The 17,167-nt window shown below is 39.9% G+C and overlaps 1 protein-coding gene across 1 annotated transcript in view; it reads right to left on the bottom strand.

The window, feature by feature from the left end:
* Positions 1-6,408: 6,408 nt before the first annotated feature.
* BET1 (Bet1 golgi vesicular membrane trafficking protein) overlaps positions 6,409-17,167 on the bottom strand; it is a 34,656-nt gene continuing 23,897 nt past the window's right edge. The window contains exon 4 of the mRNA XM_065884319.1: positions 6,409-7,608. Within this exon, the coding sequence (XP_065740391.1) occupies positions 7,453-7,608 (156 nt within the window). The 3' untranslated portion in view covers positions 6,409-7,452. The remainder of the gene's footprint in view (positions 7,609-17,167) is intronic.

Here is a 17,167-nt window from a genome sequence, read left to right as displayed (position 1 = left end):
TGTTGTGGCCTCTCCCGTTGTGGAGCACAGGCTCCGGACGCGCAGGTTCTGCGGCCATGGCTCACGGGCCCAGCCGTTCCACGGCATGTGGGATCTTCCCGGACCAGGGCACGAACCCGTGTCCCCTGCGTTGGCAGGCGGACTCTCAACCACTGCGCCACCAGGGAAGCCCTCAAGGTACTGTTTTTCTTCAAAATGTTCTCCTCATGTTCATCTTCTTCATTCTATGTACAATTGTCCTCTTACTAAAGAAACACATTTAAGACTTCTTCATCTTTAATGTTTGCACTGTTAATATGTTGTGCCTAGCTGTGGGGCTTTGCTTCTTTTCTTTCCTTTATAACCTGTTTGCATCGTAGTGTGGCATATCGATCTGAGAACTCAGTAATTTTTTTCAATTTCTGGAGAATTTTCATTCATTATCTCTTTCAAAACTTGCCTCATTTCCATTTTCTCAGTTTTCACTTTGGGAATATTAGATATATGTTGGAATTCTCATTTTACAAATCACTATAAATTCTATAATCCTGTGAACAGACCAGAAATTTTTAGCTCTGAAAATTCAAGGTAGACTTAAAGAGAAGAGTTACTAAGTTGTTAATATTTATCACTTGCCTTTCATGGATGAAAATGGACTGCCTGTTCTGAAAGATAAAAAAATGAAGCTTCCATTTCCTCTGATTTACTTTTTCAGCAGATATCAAGATAACAGATGTGAAGAAAGTAATGACTATATTGTCAGTGGTAGCAAAGTGTGGGCCACCCAAGAATGCTATGCTCACTGGATGTGCATGTCTCCACTAGTATGGAACATCCCATTCTCTGACCTTGATCTGGGTGCCAGTGAAGTTCTCTGGTAAATGAGAAGCCACCACTTACATTAATGACTAGGTGGGTTGCACATCTTGTTGTAGCGCTTTGAGTTACATGCAAACATCTTGGCTAAGGACAGTAGTCAAGTCTAGTTAGTCAGAAACAAAAAAAAAAATTCTTAAAACAACCTAGGTTTTCTGGAGTAGAATGCTCTACCCATCTGATCACCTTGGGTCAGAGATGTTGATAAACCTCTTCTGTTTTGAAATGTGATTGGTGGTGGAAGATGAGGAATATTAAATGGCTTTCCTCAACTCCTCTGACACTTGTACCTGATTAAGTGGTGTCCGTCCTTGACCTCTTAGGCAGAGCGTTCAATTTAGCCCATCTTCCTTCAGCTTTAAAAAGTCAAAAACATAAGAATTTTAAATTAGCAATAATTTTTGGTCCCTAATTAGCCTAACGGCTACCGTACTGTGCCTCGGATATTCAGAGAAACTCAGCTCACAACTGAACTTGGAATGTTATTTATCATGCCACACATTTTTATTAAGGGCTTTCTATGGTCTCAGCACTGGAATTTTAATGAGAGGTAATAAAAACGACATGTTCTCTAGTAGGAAACATCAACTTATTCACCAGACACTTCTGGAGACCTACTACAGTCTAATATTGGTAGACACCCTGTCCTCGGCATTCAGTTTTTCACCAAGCCTTCGGAAGAGGTCATTTCGTGGGAATTTTGAGGGTGAAACAGTATGTAATCAGTAAAAAGAACGTATACTCACTGCTCTCCTTTAAAAAGCTCTCTGTGTGAATAGAACTATTTTAGTACTAACTTTAAATTGTTCAGTCACGAGAAGTAAATGCAAAGTAAAGATAGTTTAAGGGAGCAGAATAGCATACCCCATTCAGAAATTTGCTTGTCTTTCAAGCAATAACATAGAAGAGAATCCATTAATATTGAAGGAATTTTAATCTAATAGTATGGAATTGGTGTGTGTGTGTGTGTGCACATACAAACAAAACAAATTCAACTTAACCTTTAAAGATGTTTAAATAATGTTCAAATAATTTAAACATAAATATACATTAATGTGAGATTAAAATATTTTAAAAGACCTTTTGAAGACACTAAGCATTAAATCTGTACGTAAGCAGACTAAAGCATTCCAGTCCAATAAATTTTCTGAAATACAGGTTATCTCACATAACAATTACACTCCAGTTTTCTCGAAAGTAAGAGAGCTTAGCTTATATGCTTTAAAGCCAATGGATTATTCAATAATGCAGAAAGCTTCATAAATTATCAACTTACAGGATGATTTATTCATTAATGAGATAAAGTTGAGGAGGAATAATTATAAATACTTATAAATTAATGACAGCAAAGTTTTTCATTATACAATATCTGTTTTATCTGGACTTTTACTTCAGCTATGCTATGATTTTTCTGCTCATTTCCAAATTCATTGTAGGCATGAAAGAAGTCATAAATACTGATACAAGCAGATTCAGCTGTCTGCTTTCATGTGACTCACACCACGATTATGGATCTTTGAAAAAGCACAGTAAGAACAATTTTTATACAATTATGTATATAAAATTGATCCTTGTTGAAGTTGCAAAGTTGACCTATTAGTAAAAAGAAACCATTAAACATTAATTTTTCTTTTGAAGCGTAGAATACTAACATTTACAATGGATAATGTGGTTATATTTTGCATTATCCTTTACTATTAAAGTTACAGATGATTAATTAAGCTTTTGTGAATTTTCAAGTCTCACACCTAATATATGGATGATTTTTTTGGTCAAAAACATTTTATGTGTATTTCAATCATTCTGTTCATTTTGAAGATTAGGAAAGATTATTTTAAGACCTGGACTTGGCCCTTTGCAGAGCTCTTCAGTGCATATGGTAGTCCTTTAAAGGCTCATGAAAAACTCTTCTCAAAGGGCGAGCAGGCGAGACCTGAACACCTCAGCTAAGATAACATTTGTCTATAAAGAGGAAAGCTTTATAAAATATCCAGAACAATTCCTGCACTGTTTGAACATTTAACTGGAGGGAAAAGCATAGAGAACAACAATAATCAGCTACCTTTTAAAATATATAATTTGTACACAGTATTTGAACTACCAGAAAATGGGAGATCAATAAATGTAGCATGAGTTTACCCGTAAATATTGAGAAAAGAAGTTGACGTATGACATTGAAAAAAAATATTATTCTGGTTAATTTATCAATTTAAGTTCATGTTGCCTGAGTTTTTTCCTATTAAAATATAAGTGTGAGATTCTCATTTAGGAAACAAATAACTTCTACATTTTTAAAAAGAATATTTATCATCAGTGTAACCAGTGGTGTACTAGAGCCAGCTTGTACCACATTATTAGATCCAGTTGTCCGTCTGTTTTCATAACTCTGTGTTCAGTGCTGTTACATTTGGTAGCTTGAAATCAAGTGTGGTGGAAATATTTATACCACAGAAATTAAAAATTACTATGAATCAATCCCCCCACCCCCAAGAGAGCTGGTTTACCACTATATATCATTGAATATAAATGAAAAAAATGTGAAATTTGCTTGGAGTCAAAATCTAACATTCCAGTAGGGGAATGTTTTCATTTTTTGTTTTCAGTGAAGGTTATAAAAGATTAATGTGATTCTTATCAAAATTCACTATGCTTTATTAAAATACTATCAAAGTACGTTGAAGTTCATCAGAAAGAATAAATTGAATAGATATGTGCTGGCTATTAATATGCTATGAAACTACAATAATTAAAATAGTGTGGTATTGGTGCAAGGATAAAGAAAGTGAATGGAACAAAATACATATACAAGAAAATGACCCTGTCATGTACCGTAACAACATATAAGGAGAAAAAAAAGGTGTTAATATTTACTGTGGGAATAACTGGTTGGCACTTTGTAAATTAAAAATAAAATCATTTGTGTCCCTCACCTCATACCATTAATCAATATTTCAAAATAGAAGAAAGTTAAGAATTTAACTATAGAAAAAGTAAAAAGGAAATGGAGTGTTTATAGCTTTTTAGCAAGTAGAAAACTAAGCTCTCTCCCTCCAAAATTCTGCTTCCAGAAAGTTAAAAAATCTGTTGTTCTCACTCCAATAATTCAAGCCAGATACACTCAAAAGTCATAGGTTTAAAAAAAAAAAAACCATCAGATTGCCAAGGATACAAAGAAACATAAATGAACTAAATTCCAGAAAATGATGACTCTTCCCAGAAAAGACCAACAGCTGCTTTTATCCTTGGCAGGATTTTGAGAGCGGGAGAAAGCAGCCAAAATTCTGTCTGGCTGGTGTGATTAAAATTCCCAAGTGCCCATCCACAGACCCACAAAAGCAACAGCCACCATTGAGTGCCAGGAACCCATTTGAAGTTCTTTATAAGGAATATCATTTTTTTAATCATAATAACCCTATGAGTGTATCACTGCTACCTATATACAATTTTTAATTCCTGTTTTACAAATAAAGTAACTGAGGTGGAGAGATCATCAGCCCAAAGTTATGATGTGAATGGTGGAGCCAGGATTTATGCTCAGGCAGTGTGACTGCACAGCTTTCAGTCTTAGCTACGATGCTATTCCACTTCCCAGTAAATATTGAGTCAAAGTTTATCCATCAATATGGCCTGATAAACATATTTGCTAACTGAATAAACCCAAATTATCAAGCACTTTTCCCGCTTTTTCTACAAGGAAGCAAATTCAATACATACAATTAGAAATTTAAGAGCACTGAAAAATTAGGAAAACTAGTTTGGTAGAAACAGAAGCTTTTTATGGGTGCAGGTGCTAGGGTTTTCTGCTCCAGAATTCTGATGCTTCAAATGTTGCCCATTTGTTTTAGATTTGACAACGATTCTCTGGTCAAGAATTTACATGCTGATTTAAATTCTATCACTATTATGTATAATCCTCCCTTTCCTCATTATGGAAACCTATGCCTGGCATCTGTAAGGGATGGAGCAGGTAAGTCAAACTTTCTATTATTTGCAAATGTGTCAGCACACTTCCAAAGACCAACTCCTAGTGAAATGAAGTGACCAGGTATTTTGCGGAAAAAACTTTGGACACTTGAGATTTTTCTAAAGCTGCTTTCCCATTTAAAATATAGGATTTATAGTGTGTTACCCACCACCCAACCACCTGCAAATCTTACGCTGACTAAAAATTCAAAATAATGTGAATATTTTGTTCAGTTATTACAATCAACCTCCCCAACACCAATAGCAATAAAGTCCTTTTCAGATTTAGCAATGAGTTTGTAAAGGATTATGAAGAATTAGAACTTGTCCATATTTGATGTTTTCCCAAAATTTTATTTCTCGAAGTACTTTTTCCTAGGGGTCCCTAAGCAGAAGGAAGAAAGAGGTGCTGGCAGAAGGATCCCTGATAGGGCAGAGACAGACCTTTCTAGAGTCCCCTGCCTGCCAGGAATCTCAGCAAAGGCAGTAATGGGGAGGGGTGATATAAAATGCTGGTTAGGGACCTATTTTAGGCAGCTCTTAAAAAAGAATTGTAAAATATGAAATGCTGGATAATGCAGTGATGAGAATCACTTTTACATCACCCCAAACCCCTCTTCCTGAAATCCTCCCGTCCTTGATAACAGCCAACATTGAAATAGTGTTTTAATACTTTACAAAGTACTTTCTTATAATAGCCAAACCTTAATCTTGAAATCCATCCTTCTCTTGCCATCATTGCTTTTCCTGAGGCTTTGATCTCACCTATTTCCATTGTTGATTCTCTTGTTTCCATCTTCCGGTCATTTTTTTTAGCCTTCTGTTCTTCCCTTTTCTGCAATTTTAATTATTGACAATGATTTTCGAGTTTTCTCTGAGCTCTGATGTTACATAGTTGGCAGAGGACACAGTTAAATAATTCTTGAAAAACAATCTCTAATTGATACAAATTTCCACTTGAAGGTCATATCCTCACCTCAAACTTACTGTCTTGCCCTTAAATTTACTCACTTTTCTGACATGTCTGTTCATGATATGGAGAACTAACATTTATTGAGTCATTATCATGTGTCAAGCACTTTCCAATATATTATCTTCCTCTCACAATAGTCCTATGAAATAGATGATTAAATGAAGAAACAGGCCCCCAAACACTGAGCAAGTGAAGGAATAGAGATTTGAACCCAGGTCATCTAACCCAAACCAGTGTCCCTCACCTCACACCTCAGGCCTGTCTCTTACATGCTGTCACTTAACCCCTCTCAGCTCTAGAGTTTTAACCTGTCAGGTGGAGGCCCAAATGACAAGTGGAGCAAGAAAAGATAGGCCTAAATTGATAGGTAAGTAGGGATGAGCAAAAAAGGATTGCAAACTCAGCAAAATCAAAGATAATAGATTTTTAAATAAAAATTTAAAGAACTAAAGAGAATTTTGAAATCAGTCATGATTTATCTCATTTGTTTGCAGCAAGTTCTGAAATAATACAAATATGTTGAGCTTTCCTGAGTTTGTTCTGTTTTCAGACCACTTCTCAGTCTATGGAGGAAAAAAAAAGAGAGACTTGAACAAAGAAGCAACAAAGTCAATTAATATAGTTCATTAAAAATTTTATTTTTGGAGCCCATAAATGGGCAAATTCCCAAATAGTAGCAATACGGAGTATTTCACATTTTAATATCTCTTTCTATTCAACAGTCCACTTTTGTATTTTGTTTTCTATAGACAGATACACTGGATTAAAGTAACAGTGCCCTTAGCTGCAAGGTCAATGCCTGAGTATTTCCAATATTTATTTTGAGCACATAATAAAGCAGAGGCAATTACTCTTCTTGAACATTTTATTTCCATTCAGAACTTAGCAATTACTTTAGCTTCACATTATTCTGTCATAAATGATAACCAAATGGCCTAAGTAGCTAAAATCATAAAACTATTATAAGCCAAGTCAATGGTATATATATAAAGTTAATAGAAAATGACAACTATACGGGTACACATTTGTTTTGAACCTTACTAGAAATAGGCCAAAATAACAAGTTTTATTAAAGAATGAGGTCCTTGGGCAGAAGCAGAAGAACAGTCATATCATCAAAAATTATTAGGAAACCTGTAGGTAAAAAATCAGCCTATAATTTTAACCAAATGAAGGAGGAAAGGAGAGTACATCATCAGGGGTGATGACAGTTCAGGAAAATATATTTACCATCCATCACAAACTTTCTCACCACCTCAAGAGCTCAGCACAAGGCTCTCCAGGCACTGTTATTTTCCCACTAAGTAATAAGTTTCTTTATGTGGAACATAAACCTACATTTATGGTAACAACAGGATATTATACTGCTATTTAACCTGACAGCAAAAAAAAAAACAGGAAAAAAACTTATTAGGGCCAGGCTGACCCCGGACCATCTCAATACCCCTGAAAATAGGGGCAAAAAATGAATCATTAAGAAACAGTATTCAAAGAGCACTGTATTATCTAATGTGATTTATAAAACAAGTAAAATTCAGTAACGTTCGATGGAAAATGCCATAGTGTCATTTGAAATTTAGGAATGTTTTGATGCTGATTTTTTACTGAAGTGGTACTCCAAGCCATTAAGTTGGAACAAATTCCAAACTCAGTGACTTGCATCACCTCAGTTTAATAATCCAATAAATGACAAAAAAGACAAACAATGAAAACAGCATCATATAGCACAGCAGCTTTGTTTGGCTCCCTCTGGATAAAATCTTCAGTTTCCCCATGGTTTTACCTAGAAATCCAGTTGTAGAATCAAACTGTGAATCCTGTGAGGAGAAAAGGAAAACAAAATATACTAGTTGAATTCTAATATTCTATACATGCATATTTAAGTAATTTAATATACTGTTATTAGAATACATTTTTAATGATATTTTCTATGTTTAATCAATTCAGGACTCTGTTTATAACTTAATCAGCTTGATTACTCCATGCAAAATAATTTTCTCAATAAATAAAAAGCTCTTTCATTATCCAATAAACATTCAGCTCCAGAGCAACTCAAAACCCCAAAGTATTTAGGTCTTATTCCAATTATGTGGATTAAAAAATATTAACAATAAAGTAAGTAGTTTATCTACTATCACAAGGGTTTTTTCCCACTTTTTGTTGGGGCATTGCTCTCCAAGGTCAAATGGTGGGTTGCTTCCCAGTACAGAATTCATCCAAAATTTAATATGGTTAGCAGTTAAATGTACCTTTACTTTTAAGATCCTTTTATTTACGTAGTTGACTTAGAAGGTCAGCAGAGTCGAGTAAAAGTTAAGAGAATATCATGTAGAGGTGGTAAAATGTGGTACAGACTACAAATATGGATGGGGAAAAACGACCACATTAAAACACAGGTGGAGAGGGTGTGGAAGACACGGAACCCTCTTGCACTGTTGTCGGGAATGTAAATTGATACAGCCCTATGGAGAACAGTATGGAGGTTCCTTAAACTAAAAGTTGAAACTACCCTATGAATCAGCAATCACACTACTGGGCATATAGCCTGAGAAAACCATAATTCAAAAAGAGTCATGTACCACAATGTTCATTGCAGCTCTATTTACAATAGCCCGGAGACAGAAACAACCTAAGCATCCATCGACAGATGAATGGATAAAGAAGATGTGGCACATATATACAATGGAATATTACTCAGCCATAAAAAGAAACAAAATTGAACTATTTGTAATGAGATGGATGGACCTAGAGTCTGTCATACAGAGTGAAGTAAGTCAGAAAGAGAAAGGCAAATACCGTATGCTAACACATATATACGGGATTTAAGGGGAAAAAATATCATGAAGAACCTAGGGGTAAGACAGGAATAAAGACACACACCTACTAGGGAATGGACTTGAGGATATGCGGAGGGGGAAGGGTAAGCTGTGACAAAGTGAGAGAGTGGCATGGACATATATACACTACCAAACATAAAATAGATAGCTAGTGGGAAGCAGCCACATAGCACAGGGAGATCAGCTTGGTGCTTTGTGACCACCTAGGGGGGTGGGATAGGGAGGGTGGGAGGGAGGGAGACGCAAGAGGGAAGAGATATGGGAACATATGTATAACTGATTCACTTTGTTATAAAGCAGAAACTAACACACCATTGTAAAGCAATTATACTGGAATAAAGGTGTAAACACAAAATATGCGGCACATATATACAATGGAATATTACTCAGCCAGAAAAAGAAACAAAACTGAGTTATTTGTAGTGAGATGGATGCACCTAGGGTCTGTCATACAGAGTGAAGTAAGTCAGAAAAACAAATACCCTATGCTAACACAGATATATGGAATCTAAAAATAGAAACGGTTCTGAGGAACCTAGGGGCAGGACAGGAATAAAGACATAGACATAGAGAATGGACTTGAGGACACAGGCAGGGGGAAGGGTAAGCTGGGACGAAGTGAGAGAGTGGCCTGGACATATATACACTACCAAATGTAAAATAGATAGCTAATGGGAAGCAGCCACATAGCACAGGGAGGTCAGATTGATGCTTTGTGACCACCTAGAGGTGTTGGATAGGGAGGGTGGAAGGGAGATGCAAGAGTGAGGGGATACGGGGATATATATATACGTATAGCTGATTCACTTTTTTATACAGCAAAAACTAACACACCACTGTAAAGCAATTATACTCCGATAAAGATGTTAAAAAAAAAAAGCTAGAAAAGAAGTCCTTAAGATGAGAGAACTAGGATTGACGGGAAGATAGCAGAAGAGTAACACGCAGAGATCACCTTCCACCCCACAGATACACCAGAAATACATCTACACGTGGAACAACTCCTACAGAACACCTACTGAACGCTGGCAGAAGACCTCAGACCTCCCAAAAGGAAACAAACCCCCCACGTACCTTGGTAGGGAAAAAGAAAAAAGAATAAACAGAGACAAAAGGATAGGGACAGGACCTGCACCAGTGGGAGGGAGATGTGAAGGAGGAAAGGTTTCCACACACTAGGAAGCCCCTTCGCGGGTGGAGACTGTGGGGGGCAGAGGAGGAAAGCTTTGGAGCAGCGGAGGAGAGCACAGCAACAGGGGTGCGGGGGGCAAAGCAGAGAAATTCCCACACAGAGGATTGGTGCCGACCAGCAATCACCAGCCCGAGAGGCTTGTCTGCTTCCCCTGCCAGAGTGGGCGGGGGTGGGAGCAGAGGCTCGCACTTCAGTCAGAGTGCAGGGAGAGGACTGGGGTTAGCGGCGTGAACACAGCCTGCAGGGGGTTAGTGCACCACGGCTGGCCAGTAGGGAGTCAACGGAAAAGTCTGGACCTGCCAAAGAGGCAAGAGACTTTTTCTTCCCTCTTTGTTTCCTGGTGCACGAGGAGAGGGGATTAAGAACGCTGCTTAAAGGAGTTCCAGAGACGGGCGCGAGATGCGGCTAAAAGCGCAAACCCCAGAGACGGGCATGAGACGCTAAGGCTGCTGCTGCCACCACCAAGAAGCCTGTGTGCGAGCACAGGTCACTATCCACACCCCTCTTCTGGGGAGCCTGTGTAGCCAGCCACCGCCAGGTTCCCGAGATCCAGGGACAACTTCCCCGGGAGAACGCACGGCGCGCCTCAGGCTGCTGCAACGTCACACCGGCCTCTGCAGCCGCAGGCTCACCCCACACTCCGTGCCCCTCCCTACCCCTGGCCTGAGTGAGCCGGAGACCCCTAATCAGCGGCTCCTTGAACCCCGTCCTGTCTGGGCGAAGAACAGACGCCATCCAGCGACCTACACACAGAGGCGGGGCCAAATCCAAAGCTGACCCCTGGGAGCTGTGAGAACAAAGAAGAGAAAGGGAAATCTCTCCCAACAGCCTCAGAAGCAGAGGATTAAAGCTCCACAATCAACTTGATGTACCCTGCATCTGTGGAATACATGAGTAGACAACAAATTATCCCAAATTAACCATGTGGATGAAAGGCTCTTGGTGCTGCAGCCAGGAGTTAGTGCTGTGCCTCTGAGGTGGGAGAGCCAACTTCAGGACACTGGTCCACAAGAGACCTCCCAGCTCCACATAATATCAAATGGCGAAAATCTCCGAGAGATCTCCATCTCAACACCAGCACCCAGCTTCACACATTGATCAGCAAGCTACAGTGCTGGACATCCTATGCCAAACAACTAGCAAGGCAGGAACACAAACCCACCCATTAGCAGAGAGGCTGCCCAAATTCATAGTAAGTGCACAGACACCCCAAAACACACCACCAGATGTGGACCTGCCCACCAGAAACACAAGATCCAGCCTCATCCACCAGAACACAGGCACTAGTCCCCTCCACCAGGAAGCCGACACAACCCACTGAACCAACCTTAGCCACTGGGGACAGACACCAAAAACAACGGAAACTACAAACCTGCAGCCTGCAAAAAGGAGACCCCAAACACAGTAAGATAAGCAAAATGAGAAGACAGAGAAACACAGCAAATGAAGGAGTAAGATAAAAACCCACCAGACCTAACAAATGAAGAAATAGGCAGTCTACCTGAAAAAGAATTCAGAATAATGATAGTAAAGATGATCCAAAATCTTGGAAATAAAATAGACAAAATGCAACAAACATTTAACAAGGACCTAGAAGAACTAAAGATGAAACAAACAATGATGAACAATACAATAAATGAAATGAAAAATACTCTAGATGGGATCAATAACAGAATAACTGAGGCTGAAGAACGGATAAGTGACCTGGAAGATAAAAGAGTGGAAATAACTACTGCAGAGCAGAATAAAGAAAAAAGATGAAAAGAACTGCGGACAGTCTCAGAGACCTCTGGGACAACATTAAACACACCAACATTCGAATTGTAGGAGTTGCAGAAGAAGAAGAGAAAAAGAAAGGGACTGAGAAAATATTTGAAGAGATTATAGTTGAAAACTTCCCTAATATGGGAAAGGAAATAGTTAATCAAGTCCAGGAAGCACAGAGAGTCCCATACAGGATAAATCTAAGGAGAAATACGCCAAGACACATATTAATCAAACTGTCAAAAATTAAATACAAAGAAAACATATTAAAAGCAGAAAGGGAAAAACAACAAATAACACACAAGGGAATCCCCATAAGGTTAACAGGTGATCTTTCAGCAGGAACTCTGCAAGCCAGAAGGGACTGGCAGGACATATTTAAAGTGATGAAGGAGAAAAACCTGCAACCAATATTACTCTACGCAGCAAGGATCTCATTGAGATTTGATGGAGAAATTAAAACCTTTACAAACAAGCAAAAGCTGAGAGAGTTCAGCACCACCAAACCAGCTCTACAACAACTGCTAAAGGAACTTCTCTAGGCAAGAAACACAGGAGAAGGAGAAGACCTACAATAACAAACCCAAAACAATGTAGAATATGGGAATAGGAATATAAATATCGATAATTACCTTAAATGTAAATCAACTAAATACTCCCAACAACAGACACAAATTGGCTGAATGGATACAAAAACAAGACCCATATATTTGCTGTCTACAAGAGACCCGCTTCAGACCTGGAGACAGTACAGACAGAAAGTAAGGGGATGGAAAAAGATATTCCATGCAAATGGAAACCAAAAGAAAGCTGGAGCAGCAATTCTCATATCAGACAAAATAGACTTTAAAATAAAGACTATTAGAAGAGACAAAGAAGGACACTACATAACGATCAAGGGATCGATCCAAGAAGAAGATACAACAATTGTAAATACTTATGCACCCAACATAGCAGCACATCAATACATAAGGCAAATAAATACTAACAGCCATAAAAGGGGAAATCGACAGTAACACATACATAGTAGGGGACTTTAACACCCCACTTTCACCAATGGACAGATCATCCAAACTGAAAATAAATAAGGAAACACAAGTTTTAAATGATACATTAAACAAGATGGACTTAATTGATATTTATAGGACATTCCATCCAAAAACAACAGAATACACATTTTTCTCTAGTGCTCATGGAACATTCTCCAGGATAGATCATATCTTGGGTCACAAATCAAGCCTTGGTAAATTTAAGAAAACTGAAATTGTATCAAGTATCTTTTCCGACCACAAAGCCATGAGACCAGATATCAATTACAGGAAAAGATCTGTAAAAAATACAAACACATGGAGGCTAAACAATACACAACTTAATAACGAAGTGATCACTGAAGAAATCAAAGAGGAAATAAAAAAATACCTGGAAACAAATGACAATGGAGACACGATGACCCAAAATCTATGGGATGCAGCAAAAGCAGTTCTAAGAGGGAAGTTTATAGCTATACAATCCTACCTTAGGAAACAGGAAACATCTCGAATAAACAACCTAACCTTGCACGTAAAGCAATCAGATAAAGAAGAACAAGAACACCCCCAAAATTAGCAGAAGGAAAGAAATCATAAAAACCAGATCAGAAATAAATGAAAAAGAAATGAAGGAAACCATAGCAAAGATCAATAAAACTAAATGGTGGTTCTTTGAGAAGATAAACAAAATTGGTAAGCCATTAGCCAGACTCATCAAGAAAAAAAGGGAGAAGACTCAAATCAATAGAATTAGAAATGAAAAAGGAGAAGTAGCAACTGACACTGCAGAAATACAAAAGATCATGAGAGATTACTACAAGCAACTCTATGCCAATAAAATGGACAACCTGGAAGAAATGGACAAATTCTTAGAAAGGCACAACCTGCCAAGACTGAATCAGGAAGAAATAGAAAATGTGAACAGACCAATCACAAGCACTGAAATTGAAACTGTGATTAAAAATCTTCCAACAAGGGGGGCACAGTTTCTGAGGCACTAGCCTGCTGTGTTTCCTCTTTGCCTGGCAAAGAAATAAAGCTACCCTTTCTCTTTCCTCCAGAACTCTGCCTCTGTATTTCTATTTGGCAATGGTGCACAGAGGGCCAATATTTTGGCAACATTAATATTCCCAGAAGGGAGGATCTTGAAGATGGTGGAAGAGTAAGACGCAGAGATCGCCTTCCTCCCCACGGACACACCAGAAATACATCTACACGTGGAACAATTCCTACAGAACACCTACTGAAGGCTGGCAGAAGACCTCAGACCTCCCAAAAGGCAAGAAACTCCCCACGTACCTGGGTAGGGCAAAAGAAAAAAACAAAAACAGAGACAAAAGAATAGGGACGGCACCTGCACCAGTGGGAGGGAGCTGTGAAGGAGGAAAAGTTTCCACACACTAGGAAGCCACTCCGTGGGCGGAGACTGCGGGAGGCGGAGGGGGGAGCTTCGGGACCGCGGAGTAGTGCACAGCGACGGGCGCGGAGGGCAAAGCGGGGAGATTCCCGCACAGAGGATCGGTGCCGACCGGCACTCACCAGCCCGAGAGGCTTGTCTGCTCACCCGCCGGGGCGGGCGGGGCTGCGAGCTGAGGCTCGGGTTTCGGTTTTGGACGGAGCGTAGGGAGAGGACTGGGATTGGCGGCTTGAACATAGCCTGAAGGGGTTAGTGCACCACGACTAGCCGGGAGGGAGTTCGGGGAAAGCCTGCACCTGCCGAAGAGGGAAGAGACTTTTTCTTCCCTCTTTGTTTCCTGGTGCGCGAGGAGAGGGGTTTAAGAGCGCTGCTTAAAGGAGCTCCAGAGACAGGCGCGAGCCGCGGCTAGAAGCGCGGACCCCAGAGACGGGCGCGAGCCGCGGCTAAAACCGCGGACCCCAGAGACGGGCGGGAGACACTAAGGCTGCTGCTGCTGCCACCAAGGGGCCTGTGTGCGAGCACAGGTCACTCTCCACACCCCTCTTCCGCGGAGCCTGTGCAGCCCGCCACTGCCAGGTTCCCGGGATCCAGGGACAACTTCTCCGGGAGTATGCACAGCAGGCCTCAGGCTGGTGCACCGTCACGCCGGCCTCTGCCGCAACGTCATGCCACCTCTGCCGCCGCAGGCCCGCCCAGCACGCAGTGCCCCTCCTTCCCCCATGCCCCAACCCCCGGCCTGAGTGAGCCGGAACCCCCGAATCAGTGGTTCCTTTAACCCCGTCCTGTCTGAGCAAAAAACAGATGCCCTCCAGCGACCTACACTCAGAGGCAGGGCCAAATCCAAAGCTGAGCTCCTGTGAGCTGTGAGAACAAAGAAGAGAAAGGGAAATATCTCCCAGCAGCCACAGAAGCAGCAGATTAAAGCTCCACAATCAACTTGATATACCCTGCATCTGTGGACTACCTGAATAGACAAGGAATGATCCCAAATTGAAAAGGTGGAATTTAGGAGCGAGATCTATGATTTTTTTCCCTTTTCTTCTTTTTGTGAATGTGTACGTGTATGCTTCTGTGTGAGATCTTGTCTGTATACTCTTGCTTCCACCATTTGCCCTAGGGCTCTATCCGTCCATGGTTTTTAAAAAAAATTTTTTTTCTTAATAATTAATTTTAATTGTAGTAACTTTATTATACTTTACCTTCGTTCTCTTTCTTTCTTTCCTTCCTTCCTTCCCTCCTTTAGACAACGAATCACCCCAAATTGAGGATGTGGTCTCTGAGAGCAAGACTTATGATTTTCCCCCCTTTACCTCTTTTTGTGAACGTGTGTGTGTATGCTTCTGTGTAAGATTTTCTCTGTATAGCTTTGCTTCCAACATTTGTCCTAAGGTTCTATCCGTCACTTTTTTTTTCCTAAATATTTTTTTAATTCAATAACTATATTATACTTTATTTTATTTTTACTGTATCTTCTTTCTTTCTGTCTTTTTTCCTTCTTTCCCTCCTTCCTTCCTTCCTCCCTCCCTCCTTTCTTTCCTTCTTTGCTTCTTTCTTCCTTCCTTCCTTTCCTCCTTTCCTTCTTTCTTTCCTCATACTTCTACTAATTTTCTCTACTTTTTCTCCCTTTTATTCTGAGCCGTGTGGATGAAAGACTCTTGGTGCTCCAGCCCAGGAGTCAGGGCTCTGCCTCTGAGGTTGGAGAGCCAACTTCAGGACACTGGTCAACAAGAGACCTCCCAGCTCCACATAATATTAAACGGTGGAAATCTCCCAGAGACCTCCATCTTAACACCAGCACCCAGCTTCACTCAACGACCAGCAAGCCACAGTGCTGGACAACCTATGCCAAACAACTAGCAAAACAGGAACACAACCCCACCCATTAGCAGAGAGGCTGCCTAAAATCATAATAAGGCCACAGACACCCCAAAACACACCACCAGACGTGAACCTGCCCACTAGAGAGACAAGATCCAGCCTCATCCAGCACAACACAGGCACTAGTCCCCTCCACCAGGAAGCCTACATAACCCACTGAAACAACCTTAGCCACTGGAGACAGACATCAAAAACAACGGGAACTACGAAAGTGCAGCCTGCAAAAAGGAGACCCCAAACACAGTAAGATAAGCAAAATGAGAAGACAGAAAAACACACAGCAGATGAAGGAGCAAGATAAAAACCCACCAGACCTAACAAATGAAGAGGAAATAGGCAATCTACCTGAAAAAGAATTCAGAATAATGATAGTAAGGATGATCCGAAATCTTGGAAGTAGAATGGACAAAATGCAAGAAACAGTTAACAAGGACCTACAAGAAATAAAGATGAACAACGGAATAAATGAAATTAAAATTACTCTAGATAGGATCAATAGCAGAATAACTGAGGCAGAAGAACGGTAAGTGACCTGGAAGATAAAGTAGTGGAAATAACTACTGCAGAGCAGAATAAAGAAAAAAGAATGAAAAGAACTGAGGACAGTCTCAGAGACCTGTGGGACAACATTAAATGCACCAACATTCGAATTATAGGGGTTCCAGAAGAAGAAGAAAAAAAGAAAAGGACTGAGAAAATATTTGAAGAGATTATAGTTGAAAACTTCCCTAATATGGGAAAGGAAATAGTTAATCAAGTCCAGGAAGCACAGAGAGTCCCATACAGGATAAATACAAGGAGAAATACGCCAAGACACATATTAATCAAACTGTCAAAAATTAAATACAAAGAAAGCATATTAAAAGCAGAAAGGGAAAAACAACAAATAACACACAAGGGAATCCCCATAAGGTTAACAGCTGATCTCTCAGCAGAAACCCTACAAGCCAGAAGGGAGTGGCAGGACATACTGAAAGTGATGAAGGAGAAAAACCTGCAACCAAGACTACTCTACCCAGCAAGGATCACATTCAGATTTGATGGAGAAATTAAAACCTTTACAGACAAGCAAAAGCTGAGAGAGTTCAGCACCACCAAACCAGCTTTACAACAAATGCTAAAGGAACTTCTCTAGATAAGAAATGCAAGAGAAGGAAACGACCTATAATAACGAACCCAAAACAATATAGAAAATGGGAATAGGAACATACATATCGATAATTACCTTAAATGTAAATGGACTAAATGCTCCCACCAAAA

The sequence above is a fragment of the Phocoena phocoena genome, chromosome 9 (assembly GCF_963924675.1).
Source record: "Phocoena phocoena chromosome 9, mPhoPho1.1, whole genome shotgun sequence".
Lineage (NCBI taxonomy): Eukaryota > Metazoa > Chordata > Mammalia > Artiodactyla > Phocoenidae > Phocoena > Phocoena phocoena.
The sequence above is the reverse complement of the archived record's forward strand: the minus strand, read 5'-3'. Positions and strand labels throughout refer to the sequence as shown.